The sequence below is a fragment of the Dichotomopilus funicola genome (assembly GCF_033296635.1).
Source record: "Dichotomopilus funicola strain CBS 141.50 unplaced genomic scaffold C8A04scaffold_22, whole genome shotgun sequence".
Classification (NCBI taxonomy): domain Eukaryota; kingdom Fungi; phylum Ascomycota; class Sordariomycetes; order Sordariales; family Chaetomiaceae; genus Dichotomopilus; species Dichotomopilus funicola.
This window is the reverse complement of record NW_026944043.1, coordinates 386,281-399,164: the sequence shown is the minus strand read 5'-3', so window position 1 is coordinate 399,164 and position 12,884 is coordinate 386,281. Positions and strand designations below refer to the sequence as shown.

General features: G+C 55.5%; 5 protein-coding genes across 5 annotated transcripts; 3 read left to right on the top strand and 2 right to left on the bottom strand.

The window, feature by feature from the left end:
- Positions 1-42: 42 nt before the first annotated feature.
- On the top strand, positions 43-1,722 carry C8A04DRAFT_36475 (uncharacterized protein; the record flags this gene model as incomplete). The annotated part of the gene is made up of 1 exon (XM_062783540.1): positions 43-1,722. One exon carries the CDS (start codon positions 43-45, stop codon positions 1,720-1,722), a length of 1,680 nt encoding a protein of 559 aa, XP_062638084.1.
- Positions 1,723-1,911: 189 nt separating this feature from the next.
- C8A04DRAFT_36474 (P-loop containing nucleoside triphosphate hydrolase protein) lies at positions 1,912-3,263 on the bottom strand (the record flags this gene model as incomplete). The annotated part of the gene is made up of 3 exons (XM_062783539.1): positions 1,912-2,895; positions 2,982-3,060; positions 3,145-3,263. The coding sequence occupies 3 exons, from the start codon at positions 3,261-3,263 to the stop codon at positions 1,912-1,914; spliced, it is 1,182 nt and encodes a 393-aa protein (XP_062638083.1).
- A 1,052-nt stretch (positions 3,264-4,315) lies between these two features.
- C8A04DRAFT_27650 (ubiquitin-conjugating enzyme/RWD-like protein) lies at positions 4,316-6,130 on the top strand (the record flags this gene model as incomplete). Its single annotated transcript, XM_062780359.1, has 8 exons — positions 4,316-4,348; positions 4,444-4,477; positions 4,561-4,655; positions 4,711-4,732; positions 4,800-4,896; positions 4,954-4,965; positions 5,033-5,201; positions 5,255-6,130. 8 exons carry the CDS (start codon positions 4,316-4,318, stop codon positions 6,128-6,130), a joined length of 1,338 nt encoding a protein of 445 aa, XP_062638082.1.
- Positions 6,131-7,207: 1,077 nt separating this feature from the next.
- C8A04DRAFT_27649 (uncharacterized protein) lies at positions 7,208-8,395 on the bottom strand (the record flags this gene model as incomplete). The annotated part of the gene is made up of 1 exon (XM_062780358.1): positions 7,208-8,395. One exon carries the CDS (start codon positions 8,393-8,395, stop codon positions 7,208-7,210), a length of 1,188 nt encoding a protein of 395 aa, XP_062638081.1.
- A 1,045-nt stretch (positions 8,396-9,440) lies between these two features.
- Positions 9,441-11,218, top strand: C8A04DRAFT_36471 (uncharacterized protein; the record flags this gene model as incomplete). The annotated part of the gene is made up of 4 exons (XM_062783538.1): positions 9,441-10,373; positions 10,429-10,514; positions 10,588-11,005; positions 11,072-11,218. 4 exons carry the CDS (start codon positions 9,441-9,443, stop codon positions 11,216-11,218), a joined length of 1,584 nt encoding a protein of 527 aa, XP_062638080.1.
- Positions 11,219-12,884: the final 1,666 nt, after the last annotated feature.

Sequence of the window (12,884 nt, the reverse complement as noted above, 5' to 3'; positions counted from 1 at the left end):
CGGCAAGGTCTAGAAAACGATACCGTATGAGCATCGTCCAAGATGGCATCGCCAGGCGAAAACACCTTGGACAATATCAAGAAAACTCTCGAGCCCTACGTTCGGCCGAGGGAAGAAGTGGCACGTATAAGACAGATATTGGCTGCCCATCTCGACACATCCATCCAAGGCGGCACACCCATCGGGCCCCTGGCTCTTGTTGATACCCAGCAAGTCGGGTCATCCACGACGGCGCGCGGTCTACAAGAACAGTACCTTGCGGCTCTGCAGGAGAACATCAAAGCGCGGAGCGAGTTTGACGTAGTATGTCACACCAAAAAGCAACCAACAAAACCGAAACAAACGACATCGACGAGCGGTAATGAGCAATATGGAGACCGCCTACGGGAACACCTCGCATCTATCCGCCTTCGGCAAAGGCGTGACAAGCTGCAGGTCATCGAGGGGAGTCTCAACTCGCTTGAGCAGAAACCAGCAGCATCGCCCGGGCTCTTAGACCCAGACAAGATCTTTAAAGACTCCCGGCCACTCCCAAGCATTCCCAAGGAACTGATGGCCGGGCTCGGGGCTGACAAAACAGTCAATGGACCACATATCAAGGGCCTGATCGACCAGCTCGAGCGGCACGTCTTGCAAGCGAAGCTCCTTCTCAAACGCGAGGAGCAACTGCTCGACAAGGTCAAGTCACAATCCACCGTCCGGCCTGGGAACATCAGCGAAAGCGCCAAGCTGTCAGCGCTGAATAGGACAAGGACGGAACTCATTAACTGGATTGAAACCGAACTCGGTAAAGCCGCGGGAGACGACAACGATGCCGATAGCCAGGAGGCTCAAAAGCATCGCGCCCGCGCGGGCGAATCTCTCAATATGGAGGAACAACTAGCCAGCATCAAGGAGAAGTATGCGCAGTATCTTGAGGCACGGAAAACGCTGCTCCAACTCATCAACGAACAACCCCAGCCGGGCACCAAACCACCAACAAAAGACACCAAACCGCCATTCTCCGCAACACCTTCCAATCCACCACCACCCTCCGCGCACCTCCTGTCCCCCTATCTCCAGCAGCTCCTCTCCCTCTCCCGCGAGCAAAAAGGTCTAATTGCGCAGAAATCCCACCTCAACAACACCATCTTCAGACAACTCAAGGAAAACAACCAAATCCTCGACCACCTAGCCGAGGAAAGCCACTTGATCCCAGCCCATCCCATGCCAGGAGGCGGAATAGGGCCCGGTGGAGACGGAGGAGGAGGAGGAGGAGTAGGAGGAGCATCATCACGATCCAACGCCGCCGCATTTGCCGAGGCCACATCAGGCGGCATCTCAGGCCCCTCCGACCGGGTGCGGCCGTGGGTGTTTGCGGCCGACTCGGCCAAGATTGCGACGCTGGAGGCGGTGGCTGAGAAGATTGAGGAAGGGCAGATCGCGCTGGAGGGTTCGATGCGTACGTTGGGGGAGATCCAGGAGATGCTGGGGCCGGCATCGGTGGACGGACACAACGACGACGGCGACGGTAACGATGGGAAAGCAGAGGGAGCGAACAGGGGGCGGAGTGGAACTACGACCGAGGATGACCTTGACCTTTGGATGCCTGGGGATCAGACGCCGACACAGAGCGCTGGGGCGAGGAGACATACTATGCGTAAGGTGGACAAGCCGACGCAACCTAAGACAGCGTGGGATATGTTGGATGGAAATCTCGGGCTGCTTCGAGCTGAGAAGTGATGAGAAGTGATTTAGGTTGTCTTGACTTCATTACTTAGATTGACAAGGGTGAATCAATCAAAGATACTCTGTTTATCTACTCCAGACGCCTGACTGATATCATACCCGTAGCTTTTGTGTGCCGGATTTCAAACGCCCCTTCACCTTTACCTCGGAGTCCAGGTTCTCCTCGTGCCTATCTATATCCAGCTACCGTCCAGCCATAATCCCCGAGATACGCAGCGCCAGATCGAGTATCGACAAGTGCTCGTCTGCGCCGTCCACCAACCGCTTATCAATCTCCGAAAACACCATCACGATCCGATTCTTCTGCACATCCGGGATCGTTTCGTCGTAGACCACCGCCTGGTGTAGCTGTGTCATGGTCTGCCCCGCGCTCCATCCATCCGCCACCATCTCCTCCACCACATTCGCGATCGCCTGGTACGTCTCGCCCGCAGCCCGCGGCCGCATGGCCTTGACCAGGCTTTGGATCGTGTCATCCGGGATCACACCCGCGATGTCCTCCACAACCTTGGCTGTAACTGTCTTTTGTTGTTCCCCGTCCACATCCATCTTGTCATCACTGCCTTCGTCCCCATCCGCGCCAGCAGCACCACCAGAAGGAGCATTAGCGCCGACTAACCTAGCCGCACTCTGCAAAAAGGTAATGGCCTTCCGCAAATCCCCTTCGCTACACTTGATCAACGCGTCCACGGCACCCGCCTCAACCGGCACGCCCTCCAGCCTAGCAATATCCTCCAACCGACGCCGCGCATTCCCCTGGTCCAAGCTCTTGAAGCGAAACTTGCTGCAACGGCTGGCCAACGGGTCGATGATGCGGGTGACATAGTTACAGATCAGACAGAACCGGGTGATCTTGCTGTACGTCTCCATGGTGCGGCGCAGGGCGCTCTGGGCATCCTGCGTCATGCTGTCGGCCTCGTCGAGGATGATGATCTTGAAGGGTGGGCACGGGTACCGCGACTTGTATCCCGGCGGTGGGTTGGTGAGTTGGGTGCGGGCGAAGTCTTTGACTTTCTCGCGTACGATGGAGATGCCGCGCTCGTCGGAGGCGTTGAGCTCGAGGACCCGGGTCTTCATCAGCTCGGGGCCGTAGAGTTCTTTGGCGAGGGCTAGGATGGTGGATGTTTTGCCTGTTCCTGGGGGGCCGTAGAAGAGCATGTGTGGGAGCTGTTGGGGTCGGAGGGGGGGATGGTTAGTCGGTCTGATACGAGTCGGTGGTGGTAAGGAGTTGGGGGTAGGGGCCGGAAGCCTACATTGGAGGCTTGGAGCGTCCGCTCGAGGACGGTAATGGTGTGGTCTTGGGCCGTGACATCGCTGAGGGTTTTGGGCCGGCTGGACAGAGACAAGGTATTAGCAACAATATCATCTAAATCCCACTACCTTGTCTCATCCCAAAAACCAGCTTAATTTGCGCACTATTTCTCCACCCAAGGTTGTACTTTGGTGTTTTCGCTAGTTTGCTTCTCGGTGCTGCTCGATGCTGCTCCATTAGCAGCGGCCGCTTTCCGGGCCTTGAGGTCGAAGAAGTTGGACATGATCGACCACTCGTCTGGACGCTGGCAATTTGGAATATTATGTGGCTTCTCGTGTCACTGGTTAAAGAATTCGTCAAATTAATTGGTCGTTTGGGGGGGGGGAAGAGGAGGTCTTTTGGGTTCTTTCCTTGCCGTTCCTTCATTCCATCCGGTACAGGCTGGACATACACTTTACGCGATGCTGCGAGAAGAAGACGCGCCTGGGTTCTAAAAGTGGGGCAACGCGTGAGGTGCGAGGGTGCCAAGCCCCCGCCAAAGGCAGCCGGCAAGCCCCACCAGGATCCCGAGCCCGGGCATCCGGTTGAGGCCCGTCCCTCCATTGCATGATTTGGTGAACCTCAGACAAAACTTCCGGGGTTTCTCGGTGCTTCTCAAATTGCTCGTATCGGGGTAATGACATTATATGCACTTGTCACAACCGTAAATCTCACAAACAACCCATAGCTGCCAAGCACAGAGGACAGGCGTTGTCTGTTTGATCCGGCAAGCAGTGCAAACGGGCTGTGGATGCGTTAACAAATCATCTTCTGAGCTCCCTCCCACGACGGACATTTGCACAAGGCAGAACACACAACAAAGCCAAGCTCTTCCATTCCATGACCCACTGTTGGTTGACCTTGTATTTTTGAATCGTTTCAGATCCACACAACTTCCATGGTTTTCATGGGCACTCCGGGGCTGTTGTCCGGTGGCCTCCAACCTAGCACAGTGCCCCGCACGCAGTCCTGCCCTAGGAGAACTCCAATTAGGCCATTGGAGCCTGAAGAAGTGCACTGTAGCATTATTTCGGAGGGCCGCTCTTACCTTGCCCGGCCCGTTTCCAGGTCCCGCCTCAGGTCGCCGCACCTGGGTCTTAGCCTTCCGTGGTGGGACCACCAAGGGACCTTTTTATTCCCCAACACCTTTCTCAACCCATTCATCTTCCCCACGGCTCATCCTCATCGGGCCATCCTCCCCATCGGTTCTCTTCCTCTAAATTCAACCTGTAAATCTGCACGCACATGAGGTGCCTCAGAGTCCCTCACAGCATTACTCACAAGTAAACAGCAGCGATGGCGGATCACTCTGTGTTCCGCATTACCAAGGTGGGTCGCCGAGGATATCCTGCCTCTGAGGCGCGGGGTTCGGCGAGGAGTATAAGGCTGACCCTCATGGCGATATCGCCGCTGCCGGTTTGCAGGAGTTGAGCGATCTCCAGAAGAACTCGGATCTCTGTAGGCAATCCCCTCACGTACTCCACGGCTCCGGGCCGTTTGGTGTTCACTCATTCTGAAATCTCTAACTTTGATTGCCTCAGCGCTCGCCGTTGCCTGCCGAGACATTGATGTCCGGAACGTGAAGGCACTAATCATCGGCCCTCACGAGACCCCATATGAGTTCGGATTTTTCGAGGTAAGGTTGCCGTGTTACAGCTTCTCGGGGGTTAATCGCACTAACATAACAACAGTTCGCCTTCAAGTTCAACAAAGGTATCATGCCATTGCGGGGAGAGATGCCAGCGCCTAAGCGTCTAAGCATGAAGCTAACTCCGCTTAGAATACCCACGCAAGTCGCCGCAGGTGAATGCTATCACAACCAACGGCGGCCGGTGTCGGTTCAACCCCAACATCTATGCCAATGGCAGGGTGTGCCTGTAAGTCAAAACACCGCTTCATGTTGCCTCTGTGAAATGTAGGCTGACAAAGTTCAGTTCGATTCTTGGGTAAATACCAAATGCCTTCCGCCAGGCGTATGCCTTGGTTGCTGTATGAGGGGCTAACATGACATAGAACATGGCGCGGGGAGCGGGGCGAAGAGTGGTCGGCCGCGCAAGGCCTGGAGTCCATCCTTCTCTCGATTCAGAGCCTGATGTCAACAAACCCCTACGAGAACGAGCCTGGTTTCGAGGATGCCAACGAGGCGTCTGATAAGAAGAACCAGAAGGACTATGTGCAGAAGGTGATACTGCAGCCTGCGGTTACCCGGAGCTTGTGGGGCTAACATAGGTACAGATCCGCCACGAAACTCTCAGGATCTCCGTGATTCAACGCTTGGAGGAGTACCTCAAAATCGGCGCCGACGGGGCCGTACCCCCACCAGAGCCTCCAAAAGAGAGTTACGACCTTGACATAGATACCGTTGAGGACGAGTCGAATATCCCGTTCGAGCCGTTCAAGGACCTGTGCAAGCGAAGATTCCTATGGTACTTCGACTCGTACCTCGCCGCAGTGCAGAAAGGAAAGGAGGAAACCAAGGAGGGCCAGGCTTTTGTTCGCATGCCTTTCGAGGGCTCGAGCAACACGATGGAGGGCAAATTCAACTACAGCGAACTCGAGCGCCGACTTCATACGATCAAGCAGGCCTTGGATTCGGAGTCGAGCGCGTGGGCTGCGGAGGGCCTCTTAGCGAAGGCGAAGGAGTCCACTGTTGCGGTCAACCTCCAGCGCCAGTTTGAGCAGATCGTCGAGTCCTTCAAGCGCTCCGGCGCTGCCCACAATCTGGAGCTAGAGGATAACAACCCGTTCACGTGGGTGCTCACCTATTTCGGAAAGCCCATGACGAACCTGGACGGCGGCCTGTTCCGAGCCAAGCTATTCTTCAGCCCGCGCTTCCCCGAGGAACAGCCACGGATCAAGTTTGAGACACGCCTATTCCACCATCGCATCGCCGTCGACGGCACACCATGCTACGTAGCTCCAGCCAGCCGCCGTGAGGATGTCAAGACACATATCGAGGCCATCATCGATGCCCTAGAAGAGGACCACCCGCCCTACGACCCCCGCACATTGGTGCACCCCGAGGCATTCAAACTATACTGGGGCTCTTCGGAAGACCGGCGGTCATACAATCGACGTCTGCGCAGGTCGGTTCAGCAGTCGATGGAGTAAGTGTGATCGATACATAAGGCCAATGAGAATTTTTAGTGCGTTTGATAGCTAACCCAAGGCGATCAGGGATTTTTAAGCTCTCCATTTTGAACACTGAATCTGCAATCCCCTTCGGCATGGGGGCATCCTTTTGTTTTCTTCGGCTCTTCGGACACGGCATTGCTTGCTTGGGCTTCTACTAAAATCCAAACCAAGCCGTTTGGCGTTCGGACATGATCTTGGAGGTTAAGGGGTGGGGCAAGGGAACAAGGCACGAGGGCGGATCGGGGGAGGCTAGGTGGGGGCAACCACCGGTTCAGTCGGATATGGAGTTTCACGCGTGTTCTGGGGTTCATTCTATCTGTCTGTCTTTCTTTCTTCTTTTGCCCTTTGCGTTCTTTTGACCTTTCCGGGTGGATCGTGATGGTCGGAACACTCATCGGCCCTGTGCTCGACAACGATATCACATTTGAAGACTGCTTCTCTGCCCTTTCCTTTCCTTATGAGGGGGGGCTACTAGCGAAGGCCACCTATCCCGAAGGCAAAGGAGGCTGTGGGTGTGTGTAGATACTATGCCTGCTGTTTATCCCCTTCCCCTATCTTTTGTCTTTGCTCCAGGTTATCTATCGTCTCTTTACCCTGCAGGCATTGGCTTGGGCTTGGTCAGCTTGTATTTGCCGTTCTTCCCCGCACCTCTTACAACATACAGAACCAAATTCGGTTGCGATGCGTAGGTAGCCAAAATAGCGTACGTCAATGAAACGAAATGTTCTCTGATGCATGAGGGCATATTTAGGAGTGTTGAAGCTAATCATTTGTTTCACATGTGATTTCATGATTCTGTCATGCTAACTCGATAATGATTCGTATGCGGTCACCCGTTTCCCCTTGAAACTGTGACCTTGATCCAAAAGGAAGGGGAGACAAAACAATAACGGAAAGACAAAAAACGCCATGCTATGCATCCCACTCATCCATAACGTTACTAATTCCCACGCTTTCGTTTTGTTCACCTCTCGGTCATAACCCATAAAAAAGCCATCCATACATCATAACGGCAACGGTATAAAATAATAAAAAAGATGGAAGAAATAAGTCTCAGCGCTTTCCCCCCTTTCCTTTCTTATCCAATTTGTCTCTCAGCGGGTTATACGGCGACGCCACGCCCACCAACCGTCGTGGCGGCGACGGCTGCTCCCCCCTTGTTGTTTCTCCTCCGCCCCGTGTTCCACCACCACCGGGTGTGGTCCCTGGACTAGCACTGGCCTGGTTAGGGACCTGGTTCTGGTTCCCACCGGCGCGGAACTCAAAGGCCCCGCCCTGTCCGAGGGTCATGGGCGCTCCGGGGGTGGGTGCGGCGAGTTGTTCGGCGTGGAGCTTGTCGAGGGATTCGCCTACGATGCCGTATTGGGCCCAGTTTATAGGTGGAGCGCGGACGATGTTTTGGGGCTTGGGGAGGGGTTGCCGCCAGACGGGTGGAGTTGGTGCGGTTGTGCTGGGGGAGTGTGATGAGTCGTTGGGGTTTTGTTGTTTGGTTTTGCGGTTCGGTTGTGTTGTTGATGATGATGTGCCGGGTGCGGCCGGCATGGGTGTATCTTCGCCATCGGCGGTGTTGGAGGTACTGGCTTTGGGCTCGGATTCGGGCGTGGCTTGCTGCCTAGTATTATCACCACCAATGCCGTTACCACTGCCATCCTCCTTTTCGTGTTCGTTGCCTTCGGATCCCGAGTCGGAGTCATCATCGCTGGAATCGGAATCGTCGTCCGCAGCTGCTCCGCGGCTGGCCCGCGACCCGGTGAACAACGGGTCCCCTTCCACCCGCACCTTGCCGGCCGCGAGATCCGCGGTGAACGCTTCCGGGTTGGCGAGCGCTGCGTCCCGTATGCGACTGAGCGACTGGATGTCGGCGGCCGCGCGCGCGCGTTGGAGTTGGAGGATCGAGATCGCGCTCTTCAGCGCTAGCACGTCGGGGTTTGAGTCAAAGTCGATTGGTGGCGCGGCTGGTGGGACGAAGCCGACCTGGTCGGTTTGGGTGGTGTGCGTGAAGTGCGGTCGGCCGCGCGCAAAGTCGGGGATGGAGTCTTGTGTCGTCATCGAGGAACCGTGGCCGGCGCCGGCGCCATCGTCGGGCTGTGGAAGTTGCGCCGATTCCTGCGTGGGAGTGATGGGGCTGACATCTGGTCGTGACGGTGATGCGGCACGCGACGAGGTTGAAGCACGTGGTGGATTTGCTGTCGTCGCGGCCGGCGCAGTGGGAGCTTTGGTGTCGACGGTGAGCGCCGGCATGGTTACGAGGTTGCTGTTGCCTCGGAGCTAATCTTGGCTCCTGGCGAGATCGGTCATGCCACGGGAAGTGGCCCGGGACAGCGTAAGGACATTCAAGGAATGTTGGGAACTTTTTTTGAAGATGGCGAAAATGGGAAAGAATTGGAGTCGAGATTCGAGTGGGGTGAAAGGTAAGCTTGCGCCCGCCACTGCACACGCTCGACCCCACTGTTGCCTTGCGCACTGCAGCTGTCTGACCAATAAAATTCAACAGCCACCCAGCCCCAGCCCGTCTCACATGCCGAGATGATGCATGGATTGTGCCTTCTGGCCCAAGGCTGAGGTTGCCGCAATGAAACAAAAGCTGCAAGCCGCAGTTTCGAGCCCCAGAGGTACTGGGGCTCTGCGGCTGTCTACACTACACGTAGTGATGACAGGAATAAAATTCTCGAATTTCATGAGCTGTGCTACCGGTTCATTCAAATCAAGCAAAGACACGACAAGAGAGCGTTCCTTTCGCTTTCACGCGAAGTTCGATGATGAGTAAATATCATCTGAAGCGCTGAAGTAGAGTTACGGTCCACCGCTTTAAAACCCATTCACAGACTGCATACACGTAAACTAGTAGTGTAGTGTACATGTGCACAAGCATCAGATTCCTTAAATTTCTATATGGAACATCCTAGAGGACTGGGAGCCGACAAGCAAAGGTTGAACGCACGGGCGCTGTGACCCAGCCTAGTGGGCGATCTGCCGCAATCGCTCCGTGGAGCCAGCCAATCAGCTGCTGAGAACCACCATTGACGATTTTCGGATCATGACGTATTTGATAACGACTTGGGGAAATATGGAGAGAGAACTTGGGCCTTTAAAAGAAAAGAATGGAGAAAAGAATGGAGAAGCGGTCTTCTGTCTCGAAACAAAAGACAGAGGAACATGAACAAAACCTTGATCAACTTGAGAGTTGGGAGGAACCCCAACTTCCACACATCGACGACTACAGCGATTTGCGCATTCTTCCGCCGCCGGTACTTTTAAGTCAATTACGGCTCAACACTGCAACACCATGAAATCCTTCCGGTCCCGGCGCGACGCCGACGACGAGGACGAGGACGAGACCTCGCCCTCCGGCCGCCGCAATGGCCGTGTTGACGAGCACACCCGGCTCCTGCCCAACCGAGTCGACAGCACCGCCTCCTTCCTCTCGCCCGACGACCCCGCCGTGTCCCCCTACAACCTGTGGACCGTCCGCTTCGTGCGCTGGATCACCGTGCTGCTGACCTGCGTCGCCTTCGTCTGGTGGCTGCTGATGGTCATCTCGGTCTTCATCACTCCGCCCGGCTTCCACGTCCGGGGCTCGCCCTTCTTCGCGTTTGCCTACGCCTCCGTGGCGCTGCTGACGTTGATAGTCTCGCTGCTGTTTTTCTCTGTCCCGAGCAAGGCGGCGCGGATCCTCAGTATTATCAATGCCGTGCTGCTGTTTGTGGACGCCATCGTCATCCTGGCGGTCCCCGGGCTGCGGCACGCCGAGCTGTGGGTCGGCATCGCGAGTGTGGTCTGGGGTGCGGTCATGGCGATCTGGTTCGTGGCGGCGGACCGTGCGGTGCAGTGGGGTAAGGCGGAGGAGGAAGAGCGCTTGACCGGACGGCCGGAGAGCAGGCGGACCGTAACAGAGTGGACTGAGGTGCTGCTGTCGACCATCGCGCTCACGGCGATTGCTATCGTGGTGGTGTTGATGACGCTCACCTTGACGCTGCGCGCGATCGATCTCGGCCTGGCACCGCCTGGGGAAAAGTATTGGGTGGACGGCGATCGGTATCAGATTCATCTATACTGTTACGGCGAGAAGACTGATGCCGCTGGGGAGAAGGCGACGACGGTTCTGCTCGAAGGGGGCGAGGACCCTGTCGAGCAAGGGTTATGGCAGTTCGCCGAAAACGCCGTCAAGAACGGCTCGATTAGCCGGTTTTGTTTCGCCGATCGCCCTGGTATGGCTTGGGTATGTTTAGAGCCGAGTCTTGTTGTATCATCACGGAATTCTGACAAGCAAACAGAGCGATACCGCGCCATCGCCATTTTCTGCTGGCATTGCCTCCGATGGCTTGAGCGAGGCTCTCTCTCGAGCTGGGGAAGAAGGACCGTAAGTGATTCCTACCGTTATCTCTGTACAACCCGCCATGGAAACCCGAGCACTGACATGTCGGCTTTTCCAGATGGGTCCTTGTCAGCGCCGGTATTGGTTCCATTTACTCGCGAGTCTTTAGTTCCCGACATGGTGGCCAAGTCCGCGGTCTCCTCATGATTGACCCCCTTCACGAGGACCTTCTCCCACGCATAGGCTCCCCTGGACGTGGTTTTTTCCTCTGGCTCCGGGGTGTGATTTCGCCCTGTGGGTTCGACCGTATTCCCGGGGCCATCCTCCGGGGTCGGCGGGCCGTGGACAGAGTCTGGGGTGGTTCCTCGTATCAGTCGGGGGATACCATTTTCGCCAAACTCCAGGAGAGCCTTGTGGCTCAGTCGCTCACGAGGCGCGACGTCGTATCTAGCCGCGCTATTCAGGACCGCGACACGCCGGTGGTGGTGATCAGTTCCGGCCAGAAGATACGCAAAGACAGTGACTGGGAGGACAAGGTTTGTTTGTCCTTGATGCCCCTTCTTGCGTAACTTGAAGAACTCGTTTGGCTAATTAGGAGATAGCAACGCGACCTGAGCAACCTCACCGGAAATACAAAACACTGGGACATCGTGGATGCACCTCACCGAGTCTGGGATGAGTTGAGCGGGCGGGAGATCATCGAGAAGAGATTGAGAAAGCTGGTCAAACCTCCAAAGGCCGGGTTGTGATATCAAGTCCCAATGGGTGGCAATAGGGAATGACGGAGAAGAAGACAAATGGGAGAGTTGATGAGTAAATGCTACAGGATGGGTGGTCAGAACCCAAGACTTACTCAGCGATACCACAGAATAGTTTGATATGGAGTCGGGTTTCGGAGAGCGTCAGATGTCAATGATTCAGCGTGGATGTGGGGAGCTTACTCAACTCGGACAATGTGAAACCAAGGAACAGATCAAAAGCCTCCGCTGCGAGATGACGTGGTGACATCTACGCACATCTCCTCACTAGAATCCATTCTTCATTTGAGTTAGGGTTTCTCGAGCCAAACGGAGAAAAAGGCCCGCTCCTCAGAGCTGGGACTTTGAGTGCAAGCTGAGTGTGGTGATGCGGGAGTGAAAATGATTTCGTAGAATATTCCATAACTGTTCGTATTTTGAGCCTCTTCGCGGTAAAAAAAAAGATAGTTGTTCGATGTTTGCAGGCACGGTCGCTTTGCCGTGCCTGCCTTGGCGGGGGGTCGGGTAATCTCCCAAGCTGGCGACGAGCGCCCGCTGGTGCGGGACAGGGGACAAATGGTGAGGTTGGGAGGAACGAGGGCAGTTCCCGGCGGTCTGGGGTGTTTTCGGGGCCTAATTATAGGCACCCCGGTTCTGGCGACAGGTGTTTGGAACTGCGAGTTGCTGTCATGGATTTCAGAAAGATGTGCCGGGGCGGATTGCCCCGGCTGAGTCGTAGGGTCTACCAAATGTTGTATATGTAACGTTCCGGAAGACCACAGAAACACAGGAGAGATGAAATTGTCAAAATTTCTCGGAACGGGCATGGACCACTTGTGATGTGCATGCCTGTTTTACTCGGCTAGCACTCCGCTGGGAACCTGGAAGGAACGACCAGCGGACTCACAACCTGGAAAGGCCTTCTTTGACCCACCAATTTTGGGCAATTTCGCAGTACGGATACACGACAAAGCCTGGAAATTAACACTCCGTCTCTGGCGGGGGCTTGGTCGATCGCTGCTGTTTGGCCCGGAATGCCCAGAGGTGAGAGTGGATCGTGCAACCCGACCTCCTGAACATCCACTCCGTCTTTTGTCACCAAATACCCGACCCGGGCATAGTGACTTGGTACTCAACAAGCCATTTGTCGCGCCTGTGTATGCACAGGTTCCGACCGAGTGTTTGTATTTTGGTTTCGTCTGAATTCTCTTTTGTTACTTCGCCGGAACCCTGCCCCAACACCCTAAAGCCTTGGATTCAACGAACTGCAACCTAGACCATAAGACGAGACGAGAACTGGACTTGCGCCGAGTGCCTGCACCAATTTCGTCTGCATCGACTCCCCCGCAGGAACCTTACCAAATACCTACCAGCCCAATTCCTTCGTCAACGCCGTCCCTTCTGCTTTGACCACATCCACATCTCGCAACCTGCCAGCGACTCGCGACCAACCTTAAATTATCCGACCGTCGACTGTACGATTCCGACCGCTCCTTGTCCTAGGGCCGATCATTATCGCTGCGCCGGCGTGCATTTCTTTGCGATAATTTGGCGGAAGTCGTGTTTCCATTTTTAAGTTTCCAGAGTCACTTTGCTGCTGGATCCTTTGAAGTGGCCCCCGCTTCCGCTGCTCAACAACCATCCCCTCATCCGCCAGACCTGCGCGCCGTTTCTCGCG